Source organism: Musca autumnalis, unplaced genomic scaffold (assembly GCF_047663935.1).
Source record: "Musca autumnalis isolate F117 unplaced genomic scaffold, ASM4766393v1 scaffold_1, whole genome shotgun sequence".
Classification (NCBI taxonomy): domain Eukaryota; kingdom Metazoa; phylum Arthropoda; class Insecta; order Diptera; family Muscidae; genus Musca; species Musca autumnalis.
Window position 1 is genome coordinate 34,819,379 of NW_027411644.1, and position 13,340 is coordinate 34,832,718.

At 37.2% G+C, this 13,340-nt stretch overlaps 1 protein-coding gene across 1 annotated transcript; it reads right to left on the reverse strand.

Moving 5' to 3' along the window:
- Nucleotides 1–316: 316 nt before the first annotated feature.
- On the reverse strand, nucleotides 317–9,618 carry bor (ATPase family AAA domain containing bor). The gene is made up of 6 exons (XM_073972363.1): nucleotides 9,248–9,618; nucleotides 8,859–9,013; nucleotides 8,686–8,798; nucleotides 8,407–8,613; nucleotides 1,431–2,255; nucleotides 317–1,367 (listed from the first exon to the last, which is right to left on the reverse strand). The coding sequence occupies exons 1-6, from the start codon at nucleotides 9,453–9,455 to the stop codon at nucleotides 1,103–1,105; spliced, it is 1,773 nt and encodes a 590-aa protein (XP_073828464.1). The 5' UTR covers nucleotides 9,456–9,618; the 3' UTR covers nucleotides 317–1,102.
- Nucleotides 9,619–13,340: the final 3,722 nt, after the last annotated feature.

A 13,340-nucleotide genomic window follows, 5' to 3' on the forward strand; every position in this document is an offset into this window, starting at 1 on the left:
TACTAACTTTTCCTACAGGAAATCCGATGAACTTTTCCTATAGGAAATGTCATTTCCGTTGAACTTTTTCTATAGGAAATGTCATCTCTGATGACATCTAAAAACCGTGTTTTTGGTGGAAAAATTATCATTTTTGGAATGTGGATTGAAGGAATGCCAAACACTATTCAATCACAACTGTTATTTAAAAATTTGCGTTTTAATTATGACGATTTTTCCGATACCAAAAAATATAAGTTCCTACTGACTGTTCGGACACCTCCCAAAAAATACGAAAATTCCCTTAAAAAACGCATATTTAAAATAAAACATCATCTTTTCGTTAAATTATTTATAACATTTTCTATTTTTCATTTATAATATGTAGGTTTGTTTTAACACATTTTTTAGGAAAATGCCGGTTTTGTAAATAAAATTTAAAATATAAAAAAAGATGAACAACAAAAAAGTATTACTGCTTAAACTAAAAATTGTTTCGCACCAAAATTTCATTAGTTAAACAAACGAACAAATGCGAGAAGTTTAATATAAATTTCCCTAAAATGCAATGTTCGAAGTTTGTGTTTTTGGTAAAATGCGTAATTCAGCAGTCAACATGGAGCGTAGGCGGAGGTTTTTTCTTCCTTTTTTAACAGATAACAAAGCCTTTCTGATCTACATTTCGTTTGTACAAATATGTGATTCTTAAACAACAAATATAAATCTTAAGAATACTTAATTATGTATTTACAAAAACAAAAAGAAGTCCCTGTTTGTATAAAAAAATCCCACCTTTAAAGAGATTGAGAGTTGTAATTTAAACAGTAATAAAAATCTTAAATTACATCTCTTGAGAATATTTTGGTTTTTTTTTGTCTACTTCTGTGGGATTTGGCAGTTTTTTATAAGCTTTGCAGTTTTTGTACTTCTTTTGTGTTTTCACGATTAACAGTCAACAGACATCAGGAAAAGCTCTGCTTTTTATCTGTGTGTGTGGTTTTGTTTCTTCATTTCTAAACTTAAAACTTAATTAGTGTTATAGTTTAAACTGTAGTTTTTTGTGTAATGGTTTAGAGGCATTACTAACTAAAATAGTAATTAATAAAGATCCCAAAACTTAAATCTAATTCGTTTTTCCACCTGTTATAGATTTATGATCTAAACGTTCTTGTTCCGACAGCCAGGCCATCTTTTGTTTGTGTTGTTGGGCAGCAGCTTCCGCTCTGTCCAATACCATCTTCTCGGTTAGGACACCATCTTCGGAGGCATATACAGCAGCCTGCCAGGAGACACCCAATTTGGAAATTTCACGACCAGACATGCCCTCACACAGTTTGGCCATTTTCGAACAGGCTGCACCATAGTCGAATTGTTCCAATTTGAAACGCCTAAAAGGAGAGAGAAAAAATTATAATATTTTCGCCAAATATGAATAGTTGAAGAAAACTCACTTGGCTCCCTCGGCTGCAGGTTGCAAAACATATTTATCGAAATACAAGCGCAAAAGACGTTCACGTTCCTCCAAACCGGGTAGAGTGAATTCCACCATTTCATCCAAACGATCATTGATGGCATAATCGAACTGTTCAGGTGTATTTGAGGCCAGGACCAACATAAATTTGGAATTTTGTTCAGAGGTGCGATACAAGAAAGCATTAAGGGCAGCCCGCAAATCTTCGGAAATATGTTCCGAGGAACGTTTACGCAAGAAGGCATCAGCTTCATCCACAAACAACAACAAACCACGGCGACTGGTTTGGGACCAATCGAAAACTTTGTGTATAGCAGTAACAGCTTCCTTGCCCATTGGGGCCACATCACCACCCGTCATAATGGCATAATCCATACCTGAATGTTCAGCCAGTTTCTTGGCAAACATGGTCTTACCGGTTCCGGGAGGACCATGCATTAAAATGTTCCTATACATGCCACGATTGATGCGGGTATTCTTGGTGGCAATGGCCACATCTCTTAGACGTTCCTCAAGTTTGGGATTCAACACAACACCTTGCAGGGCATCGGCAGGTTTCGATTTCAATTTCTTCACATATTTAATGGGATGTTGTACGGCATCCAAAATGGCAAAACGTGACGTTTCTCCTACCAATGTGGGTTTGCCAATGCGAGATTCAATGTAACGCGAGGTTACACCGGTGGCACCCTTGGCAGCATAAACACCCAAAGCCAATAAGGAGAGGCCTCCGGCCGCTGTCAAAACTTTATCCCAATCGGTGAGCATTGCCTCAACACCAGTGCCAATAACTGTACCGGCAGTCCTGAAAAAGTTAGATATTATAAAAAATATATATATTTATAAAAATAAGGATTTGAATGTCTTTAAGGGGCATCCTTCGGATCGATTTGCAATTTTTACCATAGTTAGTCCTTCTGGAGATGTCGAGAAATAAGTCACAAAAGATTGAGCAACCATAGACCACAATAAACGTGGATTTTTTAAAGGTTTTTAGGAGCAACCATAGACCACAATAAACGTGGATTTTTTAAAGGTTTTTAGGAGCAACCATAGACCACAATAAACGTGGATTTTTTAAAGGTTTTTAGGAGCAACCATAGACCACAATAAACGTGGATTTTTTAAAGGTTTTTAGGAGCAACCATAGACCACAATAAATGTGGATTTTTTAAAGGTTTTTAGGAGCAACCATAGACCACAATAAATGTGGATTTTTTAAAGGTTTTTAGGAGCAACCATAGACCACAATAAACGTGGATTTTTTAACGGTTTTTAGGAGCAACCATAGACCACAATAAACGTGGATTTTTTAAAGGTTTTTAGGAGCAACCATAGACCACAGTAAACGTGGATTTTTTAAGGTTTTTAGGAGCAACCATAGACCACAATAAACGTGGATTTTTTAAAGGTTTTTAGGAGCAACCTAGACCACAATAAACGTGGATTTTTAAAGGTTTTTAGGAGCAACCATAGACCACAATAAACGTGGATTTTTTAAAGGTTTTTAGGAGCAACCATAGACCACAATAAATGTGGATTTTTTAAAGGTTTTTAGGAGCAACCATAGACCACAATAAATGTGGATTTTTGAAAGGTTTTTAGGAGCAACCATAGACCACAATAAACGTGGATTTTTTAAAGGTTTTTAGGAGCAACCATAGACCACAATAAACGTGGATTTTTTAAAGGTTTTTAGGAGCAACCATAGACCACAATAAACGTGGATTTTTTAAAGGTTTTTAGGAGCAACCATAGACCACAATAAACGTGGATTTTTTAAAGGTTTTTAGGAGCAACCATAGACCACAATAAATGTGGATTTTTTAAAGGTTTTTAGGAGCAACCATAGACCACAATAAATGTGGATTTTTTAAAGGTTTTTAGGAGCAACCATAGACCACAATAAACGTGGATTTTTTAACGGTTTTTAGGAGCAACCATAGACCACAATAAACGTGGATTTTTTAAAGGTTTTTAGGAGCAACCATAGACCACAATAAACGTGGATTTTTTAAAGGTTTTTAGGAGCAACCATAGACCACAGTAATCGTGGATTTTTTAAGGTTTTTAGGAGCAACCATAGACCACAATAAACGTGGATTTTTTAAAGGTTTTTAGGAGCAACCATAGACCACAATAAACGTGGTTTTTTTAAAGGTTTTTAGGAGCAACCATAGACCACAATAAACGTGGATTTTTTAAAGGGTTTTAGGAGCAACCATAGACCACAATAAATGTGGATTTTTTAAAGGTTTTTAGGAGCAACCATAGACCACAATAAATGTGGATTTTTTAAAGGTTTTTAGGAGCAACCATAGACCACAATAAACGTGGATTTTTTAAAGGTTTTTAGGAGCAACCATAGACCACAGTAAACGTGGATTTTTTTAAGGTTTTTAGGAGCAACCATAGACCACAATAAACGTGGATTTTTTAAAGGTTTTTAGGAGCAACCATAGACCACAATAAACGTGGATTTTTTAAAGGTTTTTAGGAGCAACCATAGACCACAATAAACGTGGATTTTTTAAAGGTTTTTAGGAGCAACCATAGACCACAATAAACGTGGATTTTTTAAAGGTTTTTAGGAGCAACCATAGACCACAATAAACGTGGATTTTTTAAAGGTTTTTAGGAGCAACCATAGACCACAATAAACGTGGTTTTTTTAAAGGTTTTTAGGAGCAACCATAGACCACAATAAACGTGGATTTTTTAAAGGGTTTTAGGAGCAACCATAGACCACAATAAATGTGGATTTTTTAAAGGTTTTTAGGAGCAACCATAGACCACAATAAATGTGGATTTTTTAAAGGTTTTTAGGAGCAACCATAGACCACAATAAACGTGGATTTTTTAAAGGTTTTTAGGAGCAACCATAGACCACAGTAAACGTGGATTTTTTTAAGGTTTTTAGGAGCAACCATAGACCACAATAAACGTGGATTTTTTAAAGGTTTTTAGGAGCAACCATAGACCACAATAAACGTGGATTTTTTAAAGGTTTTTAGGAGCAACCATAGACCACAATAAACGTGGATTTTTTAAAGGTTTTTAGGAGCAACCATAGACCACAATAAACGTGGATTTTTTAAAGGTTTTTAGGAGCAACCATAGACCACAATAAACGTGGATTTTTTAAAGGTTTTTAGGAGCAACCATAGACCACAATAAATGTGGATTTTTTAAAGGTTTTTAGGAGCAACCATAGACCACAATAAATGTGGATTTTTTAAAGGTTTTTAGGAGCAACCATAGACCACAATAAATGTGGATTTTTGAAAGGTTTTTAGGAGCAACCATAGACCACAATAAACGTGGATTTTTTAAAGGTTTTTAGGAGCAACCATAGACCACAGTAAACGTGGATTTTTTTAAGGTTTTTAGGAGCAACCATAGACCACAATAAACGTGGATTTTTTAAAGGTTTTTAGGAGCAACCATAGACCACAATAAACGTGGATTTTTTAAAGGTTTTTAGGAGCAACCATAGACCACAATAAACGTGGATTTTTTAAAGTTTTTTAGGAGCAACCATAGACCACAATAAACGTGGATTTTTTAAAGGTTTTTAGGAGCAACCATAGACCACAATAAACGTGGATTTTTTAAAGGTTTTTAGGAGCAACCATAGACCACAATAAACGTGGATTTTTTAAAGGTTTTTAGGAGCAACCATAGACCACAATAAACGTGGATTTTTTAAAGGTTTTTAGGAGCAACCATAGACCACAATAAACGTGGATTTTTTAAAGGTTTTTAGGAGCAACCATAGACCACAATAAACGTGGATTTTTTAAAGGTTTTTAGGAGCAACCATAGACCACAATAAACGTGGATTTTTTAAAGGTTTTTAGGAGCAACCATAGACCACAATAAATGTGGATTTTTTAAAGGTTTTTAGGAGCAACCATAGACCACAATAAATGTGGATTTTTTAAAGGTTTTTAGGAGCAACCATAGACCACAATAAACGTGGATTTTTTAACGGTTTTTAGGAGCAACCATAGACCACAATAAACGTGGATTTTTTAAAGGTTTTTAGGAGCAACCATAGACCACAGTAAACGTGGATTTTTTAAGGTTTTTAGGAGCAACCATAGACCACAATAAACGTGGATTTTTTAAAGGTTTTTAGGAGCAACCTAGACCACAATAAACGTGGATTTTTAAAGGTTTTTAGGAGCAACCATAGACCACAATAAACGTGGATTTTTTAAAGGTTTTTAGGAGCAACCATAGACCACAATAAATGTGGATTTTTTAAAGGTTTTTAGGAGCAACCATAGACCACAATAAACGTGGATTTTTTAAAGGTTTTTAGGAGCAACCATAGACCACAGTAAACGTGGATTTTTTTAAGGTTTTTAGGAGCAACCATAGACCACAATAAACGTGGATTTTTTAAAGGTTTTTAGGAGCAACCATAGACCACAATAAACGTGGATTTTTTAAAGGTTTTTAGGAGCAACCATAGACCACAATAAACGTGGATTTTTTAAAGTTTTTTAGGAGCAACCATAGACCACAATAAACGTGGATTTTTTAAAGGTTTTTAGGAGCAACCATAGACCACAATAAACGTGGATTTTTTAAAGGTTTTTAGGAGCAACCATAGACCACAATAAACGTGGATTTTTTAAAGGTTTTTAGGAGCAACCATAGACCACAATAAACGTGGATTTTTTAAAGGTTTTTAGGAGCAACCATAGACCACAATAAACGTGGATTTTTTAAAGGTTTTTAGGAGCAACCATAGACCACAATAAACGTGGATTATTTTAAAGGTTTTTAGGAGCAACCATAGACCACAATAAACGTGGATTTTTTAAAGGTTTTTAGGAGCAACCATAGACCACAATAAATGTGGATTTTTTAAAGGTTTTTAGGAGCAACCATAGACCACAATAAATGTGGATTTTTTAAAGGTTTTTAGGAGCAACCATAGACCACAATAAACGTGGATTTTTTAACGGTTTTTAGGAGCAACCATAGACCACAATAAACGTGGATTTTTTAAAGGTTTTTAGGAGCAACCATAGACCACAGTAAACGTGGATTTTTTAAGGTTTTTAGGAGCAACCATAGACCACAATAAACGTGGATTTTTTAAAGGTTTTTAGGAGCAACCTAGACCACAATAAACGTGGATTTTTAAAGGTTTTTAGGAGCAACCATAGACCACAATAAACGTGGATTTTTTAAAGGTTTTTAGGAGCAACCATAGACCACAATAAACGTGGATTTTTTAAAGGTTTTTAGGAGCAACCATAGACCACAATAAACGTGGATTTTTTAAAGGTTTTTAGGAGCAACCATAGACCACAATAAACGTGGATTTTTTAAAGGTTTTTAGGAGCAACCATAGACCACAATAAACGTGGATTTTTTAAAGGTTTTTAGGAGCAACCATAGACCACAATAAACGTGGATTTTTTAAAGGTTTTTAGGAGCAACCATAGACCACAATAAACGTGGATTTTTTAAAGGTTTTTAGGAGCAACCATAGACCACAATAAACGTGGATTTTTTAAAGGTTTTTAGGAGCAACCATAGACCACAATAAACGTGGATTTTTTAAAGGTTTTTAGGAGCAACCATAGACCACAATAAACGTGGATTTTTTAAAGGTTTTTAGGAGCAACCATAGACCACAATAAACGTGGATTTTTTAAAGGTTTTTAGGAGCAACCATAGACCACAATAAACGTGGATTTTTTAAAGGTTTTTAGGAGCAACCATAGACCACAATAAACGTGGATTTTTTAAAGGTTTTTAGGAGCAACCATAGACCACAATAAACGTGGATTTTTTAAAGGTTTTTAGGAGCAACCATAGACCACAATAAACGTGGATTTTTTAAAGGTTTTTAGGAGCAACCATAGACCACAATAAACGTGGATTTTTTAAAGGTTTTTAGGAGCAACCATAGACCACAATGCCGCAGAATGTCGTTTATTTACGGTCAAAATTAGTTTATTTGCAATTTATTTTAAAGGTAACTTTCTCTCAGGTAGGAATTTACGCCCTGTACTTGGATTAAGATGACATTTTTATTGAAATTATCCAGCCATTGATCGGGAACAGTAGCAAAATATTTTTACGCGATTTACAGTTTCGAATCCTTTTAGCCTATACCTCGGTAAGTTCGGACGTCCTCACAATATTTATATTGGTGCGATCAGCACTTCACCGGAACTTTATCTACAAAAGAAATTTTGATCTTTCTTTCTTAGAACAAGTTTTTAAATTCCGGTCAGAAGACTGAGGATTTTCAATTTATTCGCGAGCTGATTGCTTTTCCATAGAAAAAATCGAAAATAACGGTCTGCCAAAGCCAATATCTTGACAATATTTATATTAGTCCGATCAATACTTCATTCAGGACCTTGCCTCTAATCAAAATTTCTGATCGCTCGGCCAAGTTTTGCACCTATACGGCAGAAGACCGGCAAATTCAAAAATCGAAATTGGTCATCTTAAAAAAATTAAAACCGATATCTATGACCACTATGCTAGGATGTGGAAGAGACTGAAACAATCGAGGACATTCTCTGTCGGTAACCTAGACTGGCTATCAAAAGACACAGGCTGTTTGGTGTGCATGAAATTGTTTCGCCCTCTTATTTTCCCTGGGTAGACCCCGCAGCCTTGTAACCTTATTGCAGGGACCTTAAGTGCCTATGGGGCGGGTCATCCTAGATTCAGTAAGATCAACTAATCTCCTTTCTCTTCCCTACCACTACGTTTATCTACTCCCCTTCTACCTCTTTCCTGTCCTTCTCCCTTCCTTTCTCCATCCTACCATTTTTATTTGTTTGGCTGGTCTCCAAATGAAGTGGCTGTCAACAATCAACGGCAGCTGTGCATGCTTTAACCTAACCTATGTTAAATACCAAATCATTCCGAGCGGTGCCCCCCAAGAACGTCACTTGTTCCGAAAAAAAACTTACTTGATACCCTCCAAAATAGTGGTACGTTGTTCCTGGGCCTTCAGGCGAATCTGCTCCAAATTGATATCACGATTTTCACGATCAACTTTAGCCTTGACACGCATTTCATGTTCCAATAATTTCAGGCGATTCTTTTCCTTCATTTCAATTTCATGTTCAATTGTTTGGCGGCGCATGGCCTCTTGGCGGGCCACACTTTCCTCTTGCCTAACAAGAAAAAGAACAAACATGTCATTATCAAAGGGTTACATAAATACCCTCCCTCAGTAGATTACTTACTTTCTCAAGTTCTCCTCTTGGACACGCTGTTGCTGGGCCAATTGATCTTCATAGCGTTTGCGGGCAAGTTGATCTTGATATTGGGCACGTTGTTGTTGCTGCTTTGTCTCTTCCTGTTGGAATTAATACATTGAAATCTAGTTCAAATATTTCAAAATCCCATCATTACTTACAATCAAAGTTTTTCTCCTTTCCTCATGGTCAATACGTCTTTGTTCGACCTTAGCCTGTTCAATATGGGCCTCATATTCCTTGACTTTTTGTTGATATTCCTGTTGACGGGTAACTTCTTGCAGCTTAGACAATTCCAAGGCTTCACGGGCATGTTCTTTAAAAAATTACACAATACACACATTTTTAATTAAATAACATCTCAAAATTGTTTATTACTCTTCCAAATCCCCAAAGAAGAAAATACAACACATTGTACACACACAAAATAGGTTATGCAATTGTGTGTGAATTCCATACATCAACCTTTCCCCCACCCCCCCTCTCCCTTTCTATTGTTAGATTAAAATGATTACCCACATTCTCTGATAGAATGATGAAATTTACTTACTTGACCTTTCCAATGTACGTGCTGCCTCAGCAGCCCTTTCCAAGGCCGAGGAATCAAAACGATAAGCTTCCATTGCTTTACGCTCAGCCTTGGTCAATTGGGCATCACCAGATCGTTCGCCGGCTGTGGCTCCATCAGGACTTCCACCATCACTGGGAGGCACATCTTGTGGCTGCTGGGGCCTATTTCTTCCCAATAACCAAGACATAGCGCAAGTTGAATTTAAAAGTTAGTTTTTAATAGAAGAATTTGTTGAATTAACAAAATTTTTCCACACTCATTCACAATTCACTTGCAAAAACGTGATAATAGAAGAAGACAGTGTCAGACGTAATTCTTCTAGTGAATAAAGTACGAGTTAGGGTTGCCATGACAACAAAAACATTCTCTTTTAAGTCGTACCTTAAATTAATTCGCAATCTGTGTGGCATTTCTAGGAAACACATTGAGAGCGACAAACAATTGCCAGCAATGCTAATTGGAATGCGATTTGTTCGCATTTGATGTCCAATTTGAAAACGAGGTCAAGTTGGAAAGTTGTGGGTAGTGTTTTCTTCTAATTGTGAATATAATCAAAAATGTAAAAAATATTTAACAAAAATGAAACTTTACGAATAGTTGGTGTGAATTTGAAGTCAAAATCTCGGCTTATTTATGTATACTTTACACGACATGTTTTTTACATATGGGTTGTCACTTTTTATATACAAAAGGAATATGCAAAGTGACAACACATATGTAAAATAACATATCGTGTAAAGTACCCATTAGAGACCGCCAAAATACGCAATACAAAATATATTATTTCTTGACGACGATCCATTCACTTTTCGATTTTTTAAACGGTCGCACGATGTGAAACTCAATTCAATGATGTGAATGCATTGGTTTCTCTACAGTCAGTCTTGGATTATTTATTATCCCTAAGGGAGATGTTAATCTCTTAACGGGCTCGTTATCCCGTTTGGTGGATGGGAATGTAGTTTTTGTGACGTGTTAAACCAAAATTCTCTGACAGGGTGAAAGTGAAATCTAACAGAGAGAAATATCTAAGAGATATTCGCTTCTCTTTCCTCTGCGAATCCTTTAGATTCTCCTTGGACCAAAAATGGATCGGGATAGTTCTCCTAAAATAAAAAATGGAATGAAAACATGGTGCAGTGCCTAAATAACCCAGTGGGTGCTAGGTGTGGATACCTTGGCACCTGCGTTTAAATTTTTTGATCGAATAGATGTCCGTGTGCATGAAGATAAAATCGATTTTAAATAGCGGAGACAAAAACCACATTACTACAACTTTTTCACATGTAATTCGAAACATTCCAGTTGTCATTCGTAGCATTTCATTTGTAATTCGTAACATTTTATTTGTAATTCGAGAATTCCATTTGTAATTAGAAACATTTCAATTGTTATTCGAATTACATCTGAAAAAGGTGTAGTGGTATAACAGTATAACAGATTCGTAGGAAGGAAAAAACGATTTTAAAGGATATATATTTTAGACTATTGCTCAGGATGTAGAAAATCGGAAATTAAAAAAAAATATTTTTCAAGGACATCTTATGTTTTTGCCTATTACTCAGGATTTAAAAAGGATGCGCTTATACGGAAGGTGGCGTTAGAAAGCTGACGATCTCTCCATAGGATTTAGCATTTCATTGTAGAAAATTTGAGAAAAAAAATTATTTTGAAAAATTTCGATTTTTCCAGAATATAATATGTTTTGGCCTATTACTCAGGATCTAAAAAGGTTGCGCCTATACGGAAAGTTGCGTTGGACAGCTGAGGGTGTCTAGTTTTCAAAACATATCATATTCTTGAAAAATCGCCATATCATATTCTTGAAAATTTTTTCTCAAATGTTCTACAATGAAATGCTAAAATCCTATGCATTTTTGGAAAGGAGAGATTGTCAGCTTTCCAACGCCACCTTCCGTATAGGCGCATCCTTCTTAGATTCTGAGTAGCAGGCCAAAACATATTATATTCTTGAAAAATAGTTTTTTTTTTCAAAAAATTCCGATTTTCTCAACATTTCTAGAATGAAATGCTTAGTGCTATGCAGTCGCGTATCTTTTCTACATCCTGAGCAATAGTCTAAAACATATATCCTTGAAAATCGTTTTTCAAAATCGTTTTTACCTTCCTACGAATCTGTTATACAACCGTTTTTATCTCCGCTAGTTAAAATCGATTTTATCTTAACGCACATTAGATGTCCAGGCGATCTCTCAGGACAATGATAAAACCAAAATAGGTGGAAACTGGTCCATGGCTGGCGGGACCGAAGTCATGGGCGGTTACCTACACGGGACTCTAAAGACTATAGAGGATAGCTTAGAGCAACGAAGTAAAAAAATTCCGCGACCAACTGGAAAGATTTGTTGCAGAAAAAGGAATTAAGGACATGTTGCTCAATCTGGCTTTTACCGACGATGAGCTAGACATCATAGTAAACACGGCAGTCTCCTGAGGAATATGAAAATAACATGGAGGAAGGTGCTGTGGACTTAGCTGCACAACTGGCAGCTATCCCAGCTCCGGCTGGTCCTATATCGACACATACGAGTAAAAAAACGTTAAGAGGCAAAATGCTACAAGGACATTGTCTGACGATGGTGAATCCAAGGGGACTCTAGCAAACGGCTCTAGGGGCAGATCTGCCAATATTAATAAAGATAAAAACTCTACAAAGGTGTTGTGACGACATTTGAACTTACAAGGAGGTCTTCTTCACCAAGGGCTCTTTCATTGAAAATTAAAGTATTTTTCCTTGGACATTTCTTTCTTTTATACAAATGTTTCGTTTCACATTTTCACTGAAACAGAATTGAGCTTCAGATGGATAAAATCTCCTTCCAGACGTTGTAGCTGCTCAAACCAAGGCCTCTAAAGAAGCTGCGGCGACGAAAAAAGTGAAGACGATAAAAACATTCGGCCTCAACCAAAGTGGTGGAGTTAAATTCAGTTCCAAAGCCGGATCCACAGCAGAAATAATGAGGAAGACTAAAGAACCTACCGCTAAGTCGAAAGACATCAGTAAAGTAGGTTAATTGGCGAAAGAGTTTACTTCCAACCCGGACTCAACCCCAAAAGGCAAATGTAAAGCAGAGGGACAATCTGTTCGGGGATTTTCCACAGACTGTAAAGAAGACAAGGTGTTTGAAAACCATAATTTTCTGATAAAACAAGGCACTATAAACGTGCGATCTCGTATCTGCGCAAGTTCGTGGGAAGGGACGCGAACTCGCATTCAAGGAGGGATATTACTTTCATCAAGAGTAAGCTCAAGTACGTTAGGAAGTTCGAAAGAACTTATCCTAACGCACCCAGATGTGAACTCTTGGTGGACAAAATCTTCCTCCCAAACCCTGTCGCTGCTTCAGCCAAAGACTGCGGTGACAAGCAAAAAAGTGGAGGTGAAGCCTGCTGCTTCTGGCAGTAAGGTGGAATCTAAAGCTGTTCCGAAGCCGAACCCAGATCAGAAAGGACTGGAAAAGGATAAGGGGCATAATCCGACACCAAAAGACTCTCGTAAGGGTAGTCAACTGGGGAAGGTGACTGTCCCAAATCCGGATCCTACCCCAACTGACGAGGCTATAGCGGAAGAACAAAAGGTTTCTGAGACTCGCGCAAGCTGTTCGGGAGCCATGACAGGAGGATCGTCTGGGGCACCATCGACTTCTGAGAAGGCGAACAAGTCCTCACAGCCAAAGACGGTGAAGCGGGTTCGCTCTTCAGAAGGCCCACAGCCTTCGCCAAAGAAGACGATGATCTCCCAGGCGGTCAACACGGCGGACTCCTACACTGGCCTTCTTGATCGCAAAGTCAAGGGAAGTAGCACCAGTACTGAGAAGGCGTCCACCACCTCGGGAAAAGCTGCTACCAAGGCCCGTGATCAAGGACATAGGAAACCCTACGCCAAAACGGCCACAGTGGCAACCGATGACGATATCCTGGTTGCAATCATCGACAGAGCTGACCCCTTCGGGAAAATCAGCGAAAGTCACTGGTTGCTCTTCGAGACTCGTCTTCGTTGAGCCATTGTGTCCACTGATGTAGATCAGGGTGACCGTCAGTTTGGCAGTGC

What these genes read in the sequence shown, in the direction of transcription:
- bor (XM_073972363.1), bottom strand. Translation starts at nt 9,455, where the DNA reads ATGTCTTGGTTATTGGGAAGAAATAGGCCCCAGCAGCCACAAGATGTG. An exon ending in ACTATTTTGGAGGGTATCAA is followed by an intron (nt 2,256 to 8,406) that starts GTAAGTTTTTTT and finishes TAACTTTTTCAG; the next exon opens with GACTGCCGGTACAGTTATTG. An exon ending in CCTGCAGCCGAGGGAGCCAA is followed by an intron (nt 1,368 to 1,430) that starts GTGAGTTTTCTT and finishes CTCTCCTTTTAG; the next exon opens with GCGTTTCAAATTGGAACAAT.